The following is an 18,037-nucleotide window of genomic DNA, read 5'->3' on the forward strand; positions in this document are numbered from 1 at the left end:
TGAAATTGACATTGTATTCTAACCAATAGAATAATCTAAATTCTACCATAAAAACATCAGGCAATTAGCACATGAACACTTAACACACATGTAGCTAAAGCTCAATATGTTATTACTTTTAAACGCATTTGATAGGTTTTTTTTTTTTTTTTTTAAGATTCTTTGACTTTTCATTAATATTTGCTATGGGGATCATGGTTGAACTGCCAGCAGGTCTTCATATAAGAAATTCACTTAGCAAAACTACTGAGGAAGAGAAATATGCAATATGTTTAACAAATCAAGACAAAATTCTAGTCTAGAAAGCCATGGGAATAAATTTTCCACTAAACTTGGTAGTTATTTATCAATATATCACAGAACTTATATCTGAGTGAAACCTGAAGACATACAAAATAAAAGATCCCTTTTTTGTTTTTTTTTCCCCGCTTTTTTTTAGAGCCGCACCCACAGCATACGGAGGTTCCCAGGCTAGGGGTGGAATCAGAGCTACAGCTGCTGGCCTACACCAGAACTACAGCAATGCCAGATCTGAGATGAGTTTGCGGCCTACACCACAGCTCCTTAACCCACTGAGCGAGGCCAGGGATCAAACCTGAAACCTCATGGTTCCTAGTCAGATATGTTTCCGCTGCACCATGACAGGAACTCCTGAAAGTAAAAGATCCTGCTAACTTTTAAATATTAGCCTATAACTTCTAGTGCAACATTACAATTCTGTTCTATTCTGGTTTTTGTTCTTGCTATTTTAAAGAATAAAAATGAATTCCAATTACATTTTAAGTACTACATCTAATATAAACTTCAAATCTTTAACAGTGGACTATTAAGTAAATAGATTAAGGTAGTTAATTTTTTTTTCCTTTTTTCTTTTTATGGTCACACTTACAGCATATGGGAGTTCCTGGACTAGGAGTCGAATCAGAGCTGCAGTTGCAGACCTACACCACTGGATCTGGGCTGCATCTGGACCTATGCCTCACTTGGAGGCAACAATGGATTCTTAACCCAAGGCCAGGGATTGAGCCTATATTCTCAGAGAGATAGCATTGGGTTCTTAACCCGCTGAGCCACAATGGGAACTCCTAGATACATAATTCCTTATTTCCACTAAAATAAAAAGACAGAAAACCGAAACACTATGTTCCATTTCCATCAATTTAGAAAGAAGTTAAGAATAAGGAGAAGCACAAGTGAAAAAGATGGATGTAAGCAAAATCTATTAGTAAGATTTAAATATAGGAGTTCTCTGGTGGCCTAGACTAGGTTAAGGATCTGGCGTTGTCACTGGCTGTGGCTTGGGTCACTGCTGTGGCGAAGATTTGATCCCTGGCCCAGGAACTTTTGTATGCTGTGGGCACAGGCAAAAAAAAAAAAAAAAAAAGATTCAAATACGGTACTCCATAAAGATATAACTATATTTTTCTAATCCATGTTATTTGTTACTAGAGCATGGTCTAAAGAATCAGAGTACTAGAAATTTATTTTATATTATCAGACATTATTTTGTTTTGAAATTAGTCTTCCTAACATAAAACAATTTAACTGATTTCTGTTTACACCATGTATTGCTTGTCGCTTGGGATAAATGATTCTTTAAAACACCAATTTGATCTCTCTCCAAAAGAGAATTTTATTTTATTTTTATGGCCACATTCATGGCAATATGGAAGTTCCCGGGCCAGCGACTGAATCCGAGCTACAGCTGTGACTTACACCAGAGCTGCAGCAATGCCAGATCCTTTAACCCACTGTGCCAGGCTAGGGATCAAACCCGTGCCTCTGCAGTGACCTGAGCTGCAGCAAATTCTTAACACACTGCACTCCAGCAGTAACTCCAAAGTAATTTTAAATAGTGAAGTATTTTCAGATATTTGATTTATTGATGAATTCATAAATGAAATAACTGTTTGCACAAGGCCTGATTTAGAGAAGCTTTACTTTACATTTAAGAAAATTAATATTTAAGGGCCAAGTGTCCTACCACGAATTTTAATGCTACTACCTGTCCCTTAAATCTAAACATACATGTGCTAAAAAGTAGCAACCTCTTTTTGAAGTCAAAATGGTTACTATGTGTTCAAAAATCATGTAAAATATTATTTAAATTAACTTGTATAAAAATTAATTTGTAAATTACATAACCACGAAGAGATCATGAAAATGCTTATTAGCAGATACACCTGAAAAGACATTTTGACAGTAGAAAAATGATACAAAATAAAACATTTTAAAAAATGTTATTTAAAAATTATATACTAAAAATACTAATTCTACCCATTGCATAATGACTGGCAGTAATCAAACAATAATCTCGAAAATTTTAAAAACTCAGAAGATAAAACTTTTATCTCTTTGGTACTAATATTTAACAATTAATAAGTAGTAGTTTCATTTAAAAGGAATCCAACCTTTCTTTTAGCTAGCTCTATTATTATGATTTTGTTTCTTCAGCAAAACAGTTAAATGTTGTCCAATTATAAAGACAGGTTAACATCATAATAGTTTTTACCAAGTTTCCATGGAGCTCTAAATCTTAAAAAAGGAAAACATATTTATTCAACAGGGAAGAAACCATTCTCTTTATTAACCTCACTGTATATTCAGAAAGGATTAAAAAACACACACTTTTCCTGGGACACAAAACTGTACCAAAAGTATTTCCTTACAAAATAACGTCACAGACCAATAGTCCTGGACTTACACAAAGACATACATTGACATACATTAATGTGAATTAATACACAATTCCAATGTTCTTGCAGCAATTTTCTAGCATATCCTATTCCATTAATGAGAGAGTGTACAACTTCTTTAACCCTTTAAAAATAGTAATAATAAAAAATTACAAAATAATGTAAATGGAGAATTAAGGCTGAGACTATATAATCTAGTATTAATAAGGTCAAACAATACTTATAAAATTGATACTGCTGCATATTACATATATATACATGTATATACAGGATAAGTCTTAAGAAATTTAAAATGCTACTGCTGTCACAAGTTCACCCAACCAATTTAATGTTTTCCCCTGTATCTCAACATCTGAATTCTCAGATACTTGTGTTTTTTTCTATTTTTATTCTGAATTCTTGAGTTTCCTCACATATTTACAGTTAAATATCTAACCTCTAGAACCTTCCTTAGACAAAACAGACAAAACAATTTTGTTAAATAAACTCACACAAAAGTAATAAAAAGTTTGCTTTCAAGAAATAGTTCTAGCATATTCATGATAATCATACTGAAAAATAGTACATACATTTTTCTTCAGGATTAATAAAATCTCTGTGCCAGTTTTGCAGTCACTACTGTAGTTGCATATGTTCCTGACACATCTGCAAGATGATGGCAACCAAAGGGCATGATGATTGGAAGAAGTCAAGTAAATTCATATTGTCCAGTAAGAGTCACAAAACTGAATGGCTGCTTCCAGCCCTCAGCCGGAGAGACATGAAAAAGCACTCCCAGATCCTTGTATCATCGCAGAAATATTCAGTCTGTAAGTCACCCTCTTAGTCTTCTGAAACAGAGCTGCAAAAGGTAGGGTATTTCTTAGTGGGCCCAATGGCCCCCTCTTCTCTGTCACTCCTCACACATCTGTTTTGGTTATAATCCTGATCAAAGCGGAAAAAACAAACAAACAAACAAACAAAAAAACCATAGTGAGTTCTATGTGCAAAAGTTTTCCTTTCCTTAACTCCCCCATCAGAACTGGATGGCTAAATATCCAACGGAACTATGCTCTAGTAATTATAGTAATTCTTGGTACAAACAAACTTAATTAAATCTGTATATACAATCACTTCTTTCACATGTATGCAACAAACAAAGACCTAAAATAAAAGCAGTAGTTAAAACACACAGAGGAAGGGGTCATTTGTGGCAGAGTTCTTTCGAATAGTCTGTCTCAGACTCAAATTCTGAAAATTTTTGCTTACTTTTTCCCCTTTCCTAAAATGAAACTACTATTTTAAAAATTAAGAATTAGGAGTCCTCATTGTGGCTCAGTGGGTTAAGAATGTGACTAGTATTCATGAGGATTCAGGTTCAATCCCTGGCTTTGCTCAGTGGGTTAAGGATCTGGCATTGCTGTGAGCTGTGGTGTAGGTCACAGATATGGCTTGGATCTGGCGTTACTATGGCTATGGTGTAGGCTGACAGCTACAGCCTGGGAACTTCTTTTGGCTGAGGGTGTGGCATTAAAAAAAAAAATAAGAATTATAATGTTTATTAGAGAAAAGTGACAAAAGAAAGACAAGCAACAGGAAAAAATTTTAAAGTACCCACTGCACGGCAAAGGAAACCCTAAACAAAATGAAAAGACAACCCACGGATTGGGAGAAAATCTTTGCAAATGAATCAACTGACAAGGGATTAATCTCCAAAATTTATAAACACCTCCTACTGCTCAATACCAAAAAAACAAACCCCATCAAAAAAATGGGCACAAGATCTAAACAGACGATTCTCCAAAGAAGATATACAGATGGCCAAAAAACACATGAAAAGATGTTCAATATCACTTATTATTAGAGAAATGCAAATCAAAACCACCATGAGGTACCACCTTACACTAGCCAGAACGGCCATCATCCAAAAGTCTATAAATAGTAAGTGCTGGAAAGGGTGTGGAGAAAAAGGAACCCTGTTACACTATTGGTGGGATTGTAAATTGGTGCAACCACTGTGAAAAACAGTATGGAGTTTCCTCAGAAAACTAAAGATAGAATGACTATTCGATCCAGCAATCCCACTCCTGGGCATCTATCCAGACAAAACCATGACTCGAAAAGACACACGTACTCCGATGTTCATTGCAGTACTGTTTACAATAGCCAAAACATGGAAACAACCTAAATGTCCATCGATGGAGGAGTGGATCAAGATGTAGTACATGGAGTTCCCACCATGGTGCAGCAGAAGCCATTCCGACTAGGAACCATGAGGTTGGGGGTTCAATCCCTGGCCTCACTCAGTGGGTTAAGGATCCAGCATTGCCATGAGCTATGGTGTAGGTCGCAGATGCGGCTAGGATCCTGCATTGCTGTGGCTGTGGGGTAGGCCAGCGGCTACAGCTCTGACTGGACCCCTAGCCTAGGAACCTCATATGCCGTGGGTGTGGCCCTAAAAGGACCAAAAAAGCTAAAAAAAAAAAAAAAAGATGTGGTACATATACACAATGGAATGTTACTCAACCATTAAAAGGAACAAAATAACAGCATTTTTACCAACATGATGGACCTAGAAATTATCATGCTAAGTGAAGTCAATCAGACAATGAGACACCAACATCAAATGCTATCACTGACAAGTGGAATCTGAAAAAAGGACAGAATGAACTTCTTTGCAGAACAGATACTGACTCACAGACTGAAAAACTTATGGTTTCCAAAGGAAACAGTTTGGGGGGTGGGGGGATGCGCTGGGGGTGTGGGATGGAAATACTATAAAACTGAATTGTGATGATCATTGTACAACTATAAATATAATAAATTCACTGAGTAATAAAATATATATACATATTTGAAAAGAAAAGAATAAAAGTTCTATTAAAAATAATAAAAAAATTTAAATTACCCATAATTCCATTCATGTAGAGATAAACATACTGAACATATTAGCATATGTCTGTGCAGGTATTTTCTTATTCAGATATATCTACATTATTTTATTTTATTTTTTTTTTGTCTTTTTTTTTTGTTGTTGTTGTTGTTGTTGCTATTTTTTGGGCCGCTCCCGTGGTATATGGAGGTTTCCAGGCTAGGGGTTGAATCGGAGCTGTAGCCACCGGCCTACGGCAGAGCCACAGCAACGCGGGATCCGAGCCGCGTCTGCAACCTACGCCACAGCTCACAGCAACGCCGGATCGTTAACCCACTGAGCAAGAGCAGGGACTGAACCCGCAACCTCATGGTTCCTAGTCGGATTCGTTAACCACTGCGCCACGACGGGAACTCCTACATTATTTTTTAATGATAGTTCCCTAAATTATCATTTCCAAATAGAAGGTATTTTTGACAAAGAGCTAATCTGTAATCTTTATGAGTAGGATATGAGTTAGAAAACCGAAGCCTTTTTTGAAGAAAATGAGTGTACTACATAGTATATAGCATATACTGCATAGTATAAGCATATTTTCATTTAAAAATCCACATTGTCCCACATTTAACATAGTTGAAATCCACCTTATGATGTCATGGGTTAATCTGCAGTGTTTGTTTTTTCTTCCTTTTTTTTTTTTCGGCTGTGCCCATGGGATGCGAAAGTTCCCAGGCCAGGGATGCTACATGTACCACAGTAGTGACCAGAGCCACAGCAGTAAAAACATCAGATCCTTAACTTGCTGCACGACAAGGGAACTCCTGCAGTATTTTCTTTTAATGTTTCATGAAGTGATGGTGTTTGTTATAACTACTAACCTCTTAAGAGTTGATGAAATATGGTATGTAATCCCTATAAAAAGCTACTAACATTAGGAGTTCCTGTTGTGGCTCAGTGGTAATGAACTCGACTAGTATCCATGAGGGCACAGGTTCAATCCTGGGCCTCAGTCATTGGGTTAAGGATCTGGCGTTGCCATAATCTGTGGTGTACGTATCAGATGCAGCTTGGATCTGGCATTGCTGTGGCTGTGGTATAGGCCGGCAGCTGCAGCTCCGATTCAACCCCTAGCCTGGGAACTTCCATATGCTGTGGATGTGGCCCTAAAAAGATTAAAAAAAAAAAAAAAGCTAACATTAAATACATAAATCAATAACACAGACACAAATGTAAACAATAAAACATAAACACATATTACCTTGCTTTTTCCTACTGAATTTGTTTCCAATTGTACAGATGAAATATATCACGGATTTAATACTGTTAAGATATTTCAGGGCATGACAGTGGCTCTTTAGTCTTGGCACCCTTGGCAGCATTCTTTTTCGCCCATGCGTGTAAACAGTTAATCATCATAAGAAAACCACATGCCTCAGATGGGACCTGAATCTACAATTTTCCAACTGAAACTGTACAACTCATCTTAGGACTTAATTAATGAAGCTCAGGTTCTTTATGTCTTGGTAAAGAAGGAATTCAGTGAGAAGCCAAGTGATAGTGCTGTTTAAAGGAGGAGGAGGGGACAAGATAGAAGAGTAGGACTTAAGCACACCTCCTCTCATGAAACACCAAAATGATAACTAACTGCTGAAAAACCACAGACAAAAAAGATGAACCTACCAAAAAAGCTACTTTTACATCCAAAGACAAGGAAGAAGCCACAATGAGATGGTAGAGGACACTTTCCTGATATAACAAATCCCATACCCACTGGGTGGGTGACCTACCAAATGGAAAATAATTGTATCTCAGAGGTTCTCTCACAAGAATTCTGAGCCCTGTGTTGGGCTCCCCTGCCTGAAGGTCTGGCATTGGTAGGAGGAACCCCCAGAGCATTTGGCTTTGAAAGCCAGCAAGGCTTGGGTGGCGGGAGTTCCACAGAACTGGAGGACACAGAAACTCCACTTTTGGAAGGCACACATAAGATTTCATGTGCACTGGGACCCAGAACAAAGAAGTGACTCCACAGAAGTCTGGGCCAGACCTACTGGTGGGTCCTGGAGATTCTGATGGGGAGGCAGAGGCCCCAGGAAATATTTATCAGCATGAGCTCTCCCAGAGGTGGCTATTTTGGCACTGAGATCTGGCCCCACCCAAAAGCCTGCAGGGCAAACACAGCCTCACCCATCAGCAGACAGGATATCCTGAGCCTACAGCTGCCTCTAAAAACACCCCTTGACATGGCCCTGCCCACCAGGGGGAAAAGACCCAGCTCCACCCACCAGTAGGCTGGCACCAGTCCCTTCCACCAGGAAGCCTACCTAAGCCCCTGGACCAACGTCACCCACCAGAGGGCAGACACCAGAAGCAAGAGGAACTATGGTCCTGTAGCCTGCTGAAAGGAGACCATAAACACAGAAAGTTAACAGAATAAAATGGCAGAAAATGTTCCAGATGAAGGAACAAGATAAAACCCTGGAAGAACCACTAAGTAAAGTGGAGATAGGTGATTTACCTGAAAGAGAACTCAGAGTAATGATAGTAAAGATGATCCAAGATCTCGGAAGAAGAATGGAAGCACAGACCAAGAAGACTCAAGAAATGTTTAACAAAGAGCTAGAAGATTTAAAGAACAGAGATGAACATTACAATAGCTGAAATGAAAACTACAACAGAAGGAATCAATACATGAGGTAGAAGAATGAATGAATGAGCTGGAAGACAGATTGGTGGAAACCACTGCTGTGGAACAGAGTAAAGAAAAAAGAGTGAAAAGAAACAATGACAGGAGTTCCCACAGTGGCACAATGGAAACGAATCCAACTAGGAACCATGAGGTTGCGGGCTCAATCCCTCTTAAAAATATTGTAAGAGATAATAGCCTAAAACTTCCCTAACATGGGGAAAGAAACACTCAAGTTTATGAAGTACAAAGAGTTCCATACAGGATAAAGCCGAGGAAGAACATGCCGAGACACATATTAATCAAGATACTTTAATTTCAAGCGCTCTGATATATATATATATTTTTATGTTCACACCCATGGCATATGGAAGTTTCTGGGCCAGGGATTGAAATCTGAGTTGCAGCTGCAACCTATGCTGAGCTGTGGCAACACTGGATCCTTTAACCCACTGCACTGGGCTGGGGATTGAACCAATGCCTCCACAGTGACCCAAGCCACTTCAGCTGGATTCTTAACCCATGGTGCCATGGCAGGAACTCCTCTAACATTTTTTTTTTTGGAGGGGGGGTTTTAGGGCCACACCCACGGCATATGGAGGTTCCTAGGATCTGGGTCAAATCGGAGCTACAGCTGCCAGCCTACACCACAACATTGGATCTGAGCCACGTCTGCAACCTACATCACAGCTCATGGCAATGCCAGATCCTTAACCCACTAAGCAAGGCCAGGGATTGAACCTATATCCTCATGAATGCTAGTCAGATTGCCTTCCACTGAGCCATGATAGGAACTCCCAACATTTTTGATATAGTGTGATTTATGGAGAATTGGCAAAGACTGGGGGTGAGGAATTACTAATTAAACAATTATTTAAACTGGAGAGCTAGCTGGCTACTCGTCCTAGATACAGCACTAGACAAACCTCTAGGGTGCCACCAACCACACCAGAAGCCAATATACTAACATCTAATTAACTAGTTACTATCACTGTCTAACTTCCTGGTGGCAGCTTGAATACCTGGAAAAAGGGAACAAAACCCTCAAAATTTTGGGTTGAAAAATTTGGTACATTTTAGACTAGGTTTCCCTGCCTTGTCCATTTTGCTCCCATCCCTCCTGTTCTGGGCTGGATTTCTCTGAGTACACGGTCCTCTGGGGTTCTACTAGGCTACTACAGTCTCTTGACTACTCCCAGTGCCTCCTCCTTTAGTATATTTTAGCCTTGTTTCTGTCCTATAATCCCAATCCTATAATCTCAATCAAATCTGAAGGCAGAGGAAGACATTTTCCGACATGCAAGGGCTCCAGTTTATTTCTATACACTTTTCATGAGGAAGTTATAAGAGAAAGAGAGAAGAGGAATCCAGGAAACAGTAGACTGAACCCACGAAAGCAGCCATGGAGGACCCAGGAGGCCTACACAGTTATTAGTTACTAAAGTAGGAGGAAGAATACATGATCATGATACACAGAGAAAGAAAAATGGAAATTAGAAACTCCAGAAAAGTAAACAGCATCCAAAAAATACTCTAAGTAAGAAGTGGATTAAAATTTAACATGATTTTAACAACTGATACTGTATGGAAGATATATTTGACTTTGAAGTTTGGAACACTGACCGGTAGCCTAAGTAAGGGTCATGACATTAGAACCTTACAGAGAAGGAACTCTAATCCTACCACACAACCTTGCCTATACTAAATATTTACAGAGTCATAATAACACATGTTGTCACTTTCTACATTTGAAAAAAAGCATGGAAGGACTTGGTGGATGGTTGCAGGAGAGAAATATAAAGAAATAATCACAATAAAGGGAAAGTTCTAAAATAATTCAGAACAATTCAGTCCACAAGTAATTAGGTGGACCAACACAAGACAGACCTCTAGGCTGAGGTGTTGAGTGGGCTGTACTGCTGGAAAGCTGATTAAGACAAGACAGATATAGATGCATTAAAAAAAAATAGAGGCAACAACAGAATAACTAAAACAGATAAAACAAAGGTTGCCTCTGGGGAACGGGACAGGGTAATGATGAATAGAAACAAGATTTCATCATTAATAAGCTCTTTCAATACCTGTGCTGTCCAATCTGGCAGCCACTAGCCACGTATGGCTCCAGAGCACTTGCAATGTAGCTAGTCCTAATAGAGATTTGTTGTCTTCTGAACTTGAAGACTTTGTATGAAAAAAAGAATTTTTTAATAATTTAATAATTTTAATAATTATTAATAATTTCTATACTATTTAAGTATGTTGCAATAATTTCTATACTATTTAAGTATGTTGCAATAATATTTTGTATGCTCTGTTCAATATAGTATACAATTAATGTTTATCTGTTTCTTTTCAATATGGCTTCTAGAAAATTCTAAATTACATGTGTGATTCATATTATATAGTATAACACTAACTCTATTCCATTTGACTTATACAAATGGTATGAACAAAGAAACTTTAGCCCACACCACCCCTGAATTACTACAAAATCTTAATTAACAAGATTCAAACCAATGCTATCATTTGTATTTCTATAGTACTGTAAGGTCCTAGGCTAATTCAGTGCTAAGGCTGCAGTGTAGCCTCAAGAATATGTAACTTTCATCCAGAACTGCTTGGTAGGAATTCCCTCACTTGGTCTTTCAGAAAACTGGAAAAATACTCATTTTTTCATAAAACACTTCTTTAAAAATTACGGCAAACCTACAGAAAGGCAGGAGAAATAATATAATAAACTCCTATTTCAAGTTTCATTAATAACATTTTGCCCAATCTTGCTTTGATATGCTCTCATTTATTTCTTCCTATAGTGTCTTAGTGTTTATATCCCAGACATCATTTTATTTCACCGATAAATATATCAGTGAAAAATTTTAATTGTATATTTTACTGTAAATACCATGATGCTGTTACACACAAAATTCATAATCCCTTAATATATCTAATATCCAACTGATCTAAAAATTTCTCCAAATTTTTCATAGTTGTCATTATAAAGATTCAAATCCAGACCCAAACAAGGTCGACAATTTGCACTGGATTTTTATATATTTCAATCACTTTTATTCTATAACAAAGAGTCTATCCTTCTTCCTATGCTTTTACGTCACTGATTTATTAACAAAATCAGTCATTTGTTCTGTACAATGTTCTTTTCTTTTTTATTCATTTATTTTTATTTTTAGGGCTGCACCTGCAGCATATGGAAGGTCCCAGACTAGGGTCAAATCAGGAACTACAGCTGCCAGCCTATGCCACAGCTACAGCAATTCAGGAGCCAAGTCTGTGACCTACACCACAGCTCATGGCAAAGCCAGATCCTTAACTCACTGAGGAGGCCAAGGATGGAATCCACAACCTCATGGTTACTAGATGGATTCATTTCCACTGCGCCACAACAGGAACTCCCAATGTTCTATTCTTAACATGCTAGATTTGGCTAGTTGGTTCCTGGTGGAATGATTAACTTGTTTCTAAATTCCCCTTATTTTCTATACCCTTGTAAGTTAAATTGAGTCCTTTCCAAATTCATGGAAGATTTAAGCTCTAGTACCTTAAGGCATCTACTGTTAACAATGAATTAACTTCCTTCCTATGCAGCTAGACTATTACCTGCTATGAACCATTTGAGCAAAACAGTAACCCAGTTTTCTGAAGTACTTAATTTCTCCACAGAATACCAGCTGAAAAGGCTGCCTGGAACCTTCATTCAGTGAATCACATAATAGCAAATGTCCTGCCCACTGCCCCCTTCCCTTATAAAATCAGTTCAGGAGTGTCAGTCTGATCTTTCAATTATTATCAAGTTTCCCTCTCAACTTTTAACCTAATCCCTTGGGTATCTATTGATTATTATTGCCTAAATGTATTATTTTATTAGGAGTGGCAAAACAGTGATGTTTCAATTTTATCATCTTATACCTTTTTTTAAGATTTTAATTTTTTCCAATATAGTTGATTTACAATACTTTATTTCTATATAAAGAAGTTCCATAAAGAACTTTCTCCAATTATTTGGTTACCCTGAAATTTCATATAAAAAAGAACAAACATGTTTTTTCTATATGAATACATCAACTTTTAGAGTAATGAGCTGGCATCCTTGCAATGATGATCAGTGAGGATTTTTTTTTTGCATCATTTTGAACTCATGATTTATAAAACTCTATGGGAGTTCCCACTGTGGCACAGTGGGAAGAAATCTGACTAGTATTCATGAAGATGTGGGTTCGACCCCTGGCCTCGCTCAGTGGATCAGGGATCTGGTGTTGCCGTAGGTTGCAGACATGGCTCCGATCTGGAGTTGCTGTGTGGTGTGGTGTAGATCAGCAGCTGCAGCTCTGATTTGACTGTGAGTCTGGGACCTTCCATATGCCCGAGGGTGCGGCCCTAAAAAGCCAAAAAAAAAAAAAATCCATTTGCAAGAATCCAAATCCACTGAATCCATTGCAAATATTCTTTATGGTGCTAAACTGCCTCAATACACTTTCAATGTATTGAACTTAATAGTTTCCAAATACTGCATGCCCATAATAGACACAACAGTCATATGCCCATATAGTGGCAATACCTCTCTTACTGATGAGTACTGTAATCTTATAATCTCATCATTTCAGTAGCTCTCCTTCCTAATTTACTTCAAAGGCAAATTCCAAAGAGCATGTACTCTAGAGGTATCAATGGACTTAGAACATAAAGAATTTTATCTCACAATTTTCTTGCAACATATTATTTGAGAGGATCATAATCTGGCTTCTGCTTACCTGTCCAAACACATCTTGGGACCCTCTCCCTCTTGCCCACTATACCTCAGCCTCACAAGCATCTTGTCAGTTTCTCAAATAGGCCAAGCGTATTTTCTCAGAGCTTTCATACCCATTTTCCTTCTGATTGAAACCAATTCCTATATGGATGGCTTACTCTTGTCCTTCAGTTCTTGCTAAAATGCATCTTTCCTGACAACCAATATCATTTTCCTGTTATTTTATATCACTTCATCCTTTTTTCTTTGATAAAACTTAACATTATTCTACATATTTACATATGGAAAAAGGTCTACTTTACTGAATTGTCTTTCCACACAGGATTGTGGCGCTCTCATGTGGCAAAACTATGTCACTTTAACTCACACAGCATCATACAGTAGAAAATGGTTACTGAATAAATGAAGAATATGTACATGGTTAGGGTACAGAGTACCAATTCTAAACACCACAGTCCCAAAGGACTCCTCACAGGTCAATATGAGGAATTTACTCAGGCAGAGTCTATATTTGAACCTCTGAAATAATGTACAACAACCCCTAATACTATAGTATCCTTCTGTGGGATGGCCTTACTAATATCTAATCTAAAATGAATAATTTTTTCATTGAGTTAGGACTGCAGATGGGCTTGTTGGCTTTTTGGTGAGCTATTTACGTGGTATCTATTTCCAAACCAAGTATTAAAAGCAATTTTTAAATGAGTAATGTACAAATGATTTTGCTTATCCTATACTTATGCTGACCCTATAAAGCAAAATGCAGTGTATTTGAAAGTTTTCAAATAATTTGCAAAAATCACTTAGAAAACTGGAGTATCCTAGAAGAATACAATGATTTTGCCTATTTTCATCATCCATCACTTAGTTCAGTTAAAAAAAAATACAAACTAATTCTGGTCCAAGAGGTAAAATAAGAAAGAAACTCATGCTATTTTTAAAGTATGATGAGCCAAGAGCTCTGATGAACTAACCAATAGTAACTTCCAGTTCATAAGAGACTCACCTATTCTGTCTTGTAGTTTCTCTTCTCATTCTTTTAGGAGGAACTGGACAATCTGTCATTGGATGACGCAGTGAGTCATTACATTTACGTGTGGGAGTCATACCTGTAAAGACAGAAAAATGCAGAAAATTACTTTGAAAAAGACAGAAGTTATTATAAGCAATAAAAACAAATAATTTATATAAGAATAATTAATAATAATTAATAAGTAATTTACTTCTTACAAGTCCTGCAAAAAAACAGTTTACAACCACTCATCAGTTCACTTGGAGGTCAAGAGCGCTGATTTCAGTTCTGCATCACTGACATTCTTCCTTCTTGGAGCCGAACACCCCCTAATCATATGTACTATCTTCATGCAGAGAAAGCAGATGTTAATAAAATGTGCAATACCTAGCTTTTGCTCTATCAGTTTCAGATTTTTCTCTTGTTCATCAAGTTCTTGTTTTTTCTTCTTCATATCAGGAGTGTGAAGGTACTCTAACTCCCCTTTAAGTTCCTTGTTTACAGTGCCCAACCTGCACAAGGCAGTGCGATACTGCTGCAGAAGATCTGCCAAGAAACCAAGACATCTGATTAAAACTACTGATAGCATATCAAAGCAGTGTTTTAAGAAAGAAGAATTAGCAACACTGGGTGTTGTGTTATGGTGGGAACTACTTTCAATATTCAATGTAAAAAAAGAAATGAAAAAGCACAGTTTAGACCCCAGAACAAACTGGTGCTTGTTAAATTTTCATTTTCTTCAGTTGTTTAATACATTTATTTCTGTCATGAAAAGAGTTTTCTATATACAAGCACTCTGTGAATTAAATCACTTTCTCAGCATTCACATCCTGTTTGATATTCATTTATTTATTTATTTATTTTTATTTTTATTTTGTCTTTTTGCCTTTTCTTGGGCCGCTCCCGCGGCATATGGAGATTCCCAGGCTAGGGGTTGAATCGGAGCCATAGCCGCTGGCCTACGCCAGAGCCACAGCAACTCGGGATCCGAGCCGCGTCTGCAACCTACACCACAGCTCACGGCAATGCCGGATCGTTAACCCACTGAGCAAGGGCAGGGACCGAACCCGCAACCTCATGGTTCCTAGTCGGACTTGTTAACCACTGTGCCACGACGGGAACTCCTTTTCTTGATTTTTTTTAAGGTTACTTTTAATAATAAGACTATAATGGTTTGTCTACCATATATGCAATTTTCCCCCAGTTTGTCATTTGAGCTTCCATTTTTTTCACTGTACTTTAAAATTTCTGCGTAAAAGAATTATAAAATGTTTTCCTCTCACATCTAGTATTTCTATGTCAAAAAATGCTTCTCTCCAAGGTGAGTACTTCTATTTTAGACAGGCTGATCAGGGAAGATCTCCCTTGAGGTGTGACATTAAAGTACAGAACTGGAAAGAAGCAAACCATGCACATATCTGGGGCAAATCCATGGTAGATAAAAGGAACATTAAAGTAAAACTGTTATTTTCAATATTAAGCTTTTTTATTTCTATTCAGTTGTGCTAAGAACTTCCTGAATACAGCTGAAAAGTGGTGGTAATGTAAATCTTTGCCTGTGCCATTTGTGGAAACAGATTATTAGTTTCATAAGATGACTTGATTGATCTCAAATATCTATATTTATATTCTGCAACAAATTATATTTTAAAAATTCATTAATGAAAATGTATAGGATGGAGTTAACTTTTTGAACATTTCCCCAAGCAATGGTCTATAGAAGTTTTCTGTCTTATTTAAATCAATTTTGATCATCTGCAATTTTCTGGAAGTTAGTACATTTTATTTGGAGATGCTAAGTACACTTATAATATTATAGAGACCCAGGAAATCTCTATTATCTGAATATATTCACTGAGCCATTACTCCTTTTATATTAATTTTTGCCCAAAAGAGCATCTTTAAAAATTATATATTCAACACAAGGGTTTTCTTTCTTTTTTTCCCCCCTGCAAGCTGGCATGCAGAAGTTCCCGGGCCAGGGATCAAAACCGAGCCATAGCAGCTGACAACCCCAAATCCTTAACCACTAAACCAACAGCAAACTCCTCTTTTTTTTTCCAATTCATTCGGTTGTACTCCTTCCTTCTTTCTTTCCTTTCTTTTTAGAGCCACACTTGTGGCATATGAAAGTTCCAGGGCTAAGGGTCAAATCCAAGCTGAAACTGCCGGCCTACACCACAGCCACAGCCACACTAGATCTGAGCCACGTCTACAACCTACAACACAGCTCACAGGAATGCCTTATCCTTAAACCACTGAGTCAGGCCAGGGATCAAACCCACATCCTCATGGACACTAGTCGGGTTTGTTACCACTGAGCCAGAACAGGAACTCTCTACACTTGTTTGAGATGTACTTTTTCCCTGCTTGTCATTTGAATTTAATTATTAACTTTTCTCATTTAATAATATAAGCATTAAGCCTGCAGATTTACATTTGGTCTCAGCTGTCTTTGTGTGTAAAGTTCTTTTTATATTTAATTTTTTTTCTTTCTTTTTTTTGTCTTTTTGCCTTTTCTGGGGCCACTCCCGCGGCATATGGAGATTCCTAGGCTAGGGGTCCAATTGGAGCCGCAGCTGCTGGCCTACGCCAGAGCCACGGCAACGCAGGATCTGAGCCATGTCTGTCACCTACACCACAGCTCACGGCAATGCCCGATCCTTAACCCACTGAGCAAGGCCAGGAATCGAACCCACAACCTCTTGGTTCCTAGTCGGATTCGTTAACCACTGCGCCACAACGGGAACTCCAACTTTTTTCTTTTTTGGCAAAATAGTTGTTTCTAAATACCCACCATTTGGGCTTACCTGGGAGGAATAAGGTATTTTTTAGTTTTATCATACTATGCTAAAAAATGTATCCTAAATAAATTATGGCTTTTTATAATTTGTAGTCTCAATGTAGCTGAATAGTTAGATCAACTGAAATCATGGCCAATTTTTGTGACATATTCTATATCTAAGGTGGTACTGGTATTACAACTTATTAGGTAGACATTCCTTGTTTTTCTTTTTTTTTTTTTGGTCTTTGTTGTTGTTGTTGCTATTTCTTGGGCCGCTCCCTCGGCATGTGGAGGTTCCCAGGCTAGGGGTTGAATCGGAGCTGTAGCCACCGGCCTACGCCAGAGCCACAGCAACACGGGATCCGAGCCGAGTCTGCAACCTACACCACAGCTCACGGCAACGCCGGATCGTTAACCCACTGAGCAAGGGCAGGGACCGAACCTGCAACCTCATGGTTCCTAGTCGGATTTGTTAACCACTGCGCCACAACGGGAACTCCCCACTCCTTGTTTTTTGACTAATGAATGACCTGTCATGGGTTAATGGTTTCTCATGACAATGTTTCTGTCTCTGTATAATCGACAGTTTTAAGAATTTTCATTCTGTAATTTACTGCATCATGGTTATTAACTTTTGGACCACTGGTATGTAATACATCTGTTATCAAAATGAGTTTATCTTTGTCCTTTTAGTGCCCTTGCCTTCAAGTTAACTTCGACACTAATACAGTTACTTGTCATTTCCTCTATTCAATGTTTACATTACATCTTTGTTAATTCTTTAATTTTACCTTGTCATGGAGAGAACAGCTTTCAAGTATGTATGGAAGTTTCCAGGCTAGGGGTCAAATTGGAGCTGCTGGCCTACACCGCAGCAATGCAGGATATGAGCTGTGTCTGCAACCTACACCACAGCTCACGGAAACGCTGGTTCCCTGACCCACTGAGCAAGACCAGGGACTGAACCCACATCCTCATGGATACTAGTTGGATTCATTTCCTCTGTACCACAACGGGAACTTCCTCATTTGATTTTTTAAACTATTTGTCTAATACTTGAGTGTTTACTGCTGAATCATTATTCTGTATGTGGAGTATATCTCTGAAAATAAACGATGTTTTTTAAAAACCCTTGCATTATTAACTTTACATATGTGACAAATCAATAGGCCACAGAAATCTTTAACTACAATCTTTTCTTCCCAAAGATCAGGTAAAACTTGATAATGTTATACTGACAATCAG

General features: G+C 37.9%; 1 protein-coding gene across 5 annotated transcripts in view; it reads right to left on the reverse strand.

Annotated features, from left to right (window-relative positions):
- Positions 1-2,554: 2,554 nt before the first annotated feature.
- SMCHD1 (structural maintenance of chromosomes flexible hinge domain containing 1) overlaps positions 2,555-18,037 on the reverse strand; it is a 151,793-nt gene continuing 136,310 nt past the window's right edge. For 4 of the 5 annotated variants that reach the window (XR_007136643.1, XR_007136645.1, XR_007136644.1 and 1 more), the window contains 4 exons: positions 14,395-14,553; positions 14,002-14,104; positions 10,312-10,411; positions 2,555-3,620 (listed from right to left, as the gene is read on the reverse strand). Coding sequence is in view for 1 of the 5 variants with exons in the window: in XM_047793835.1 (XP_047649791.1) it covers positions 3,596-3,620; positions 14,002-14,104; positions 14,395-14,553 (287 nt within the window). In the remaining 4 variants the exon portion in view is untranslated. The remainder of the gene's footprint in view (positions 3,621-10,311; positions 10,412-14,001; positions 14,105-14,394; positions 14,554-18,037) is intronic. The other variant, XM_047793835.1, reaches the window with a different exon arrangement.

Source organism: Phacochoerus africanus, chromosome 8 (assembly GCF_016906955.1).
Source record: "Phacochoerus africanus isolate WHEZ1 chromosome 8, ROS_Pafr_v1, whole genome shotgun sequence".
Lineage (NCBI taxonomy): Eukaryota > Metazoa > Chordata > Mammalia > Artiodactyla > Suidae > Phacochoerus > Phacochoerus africanus.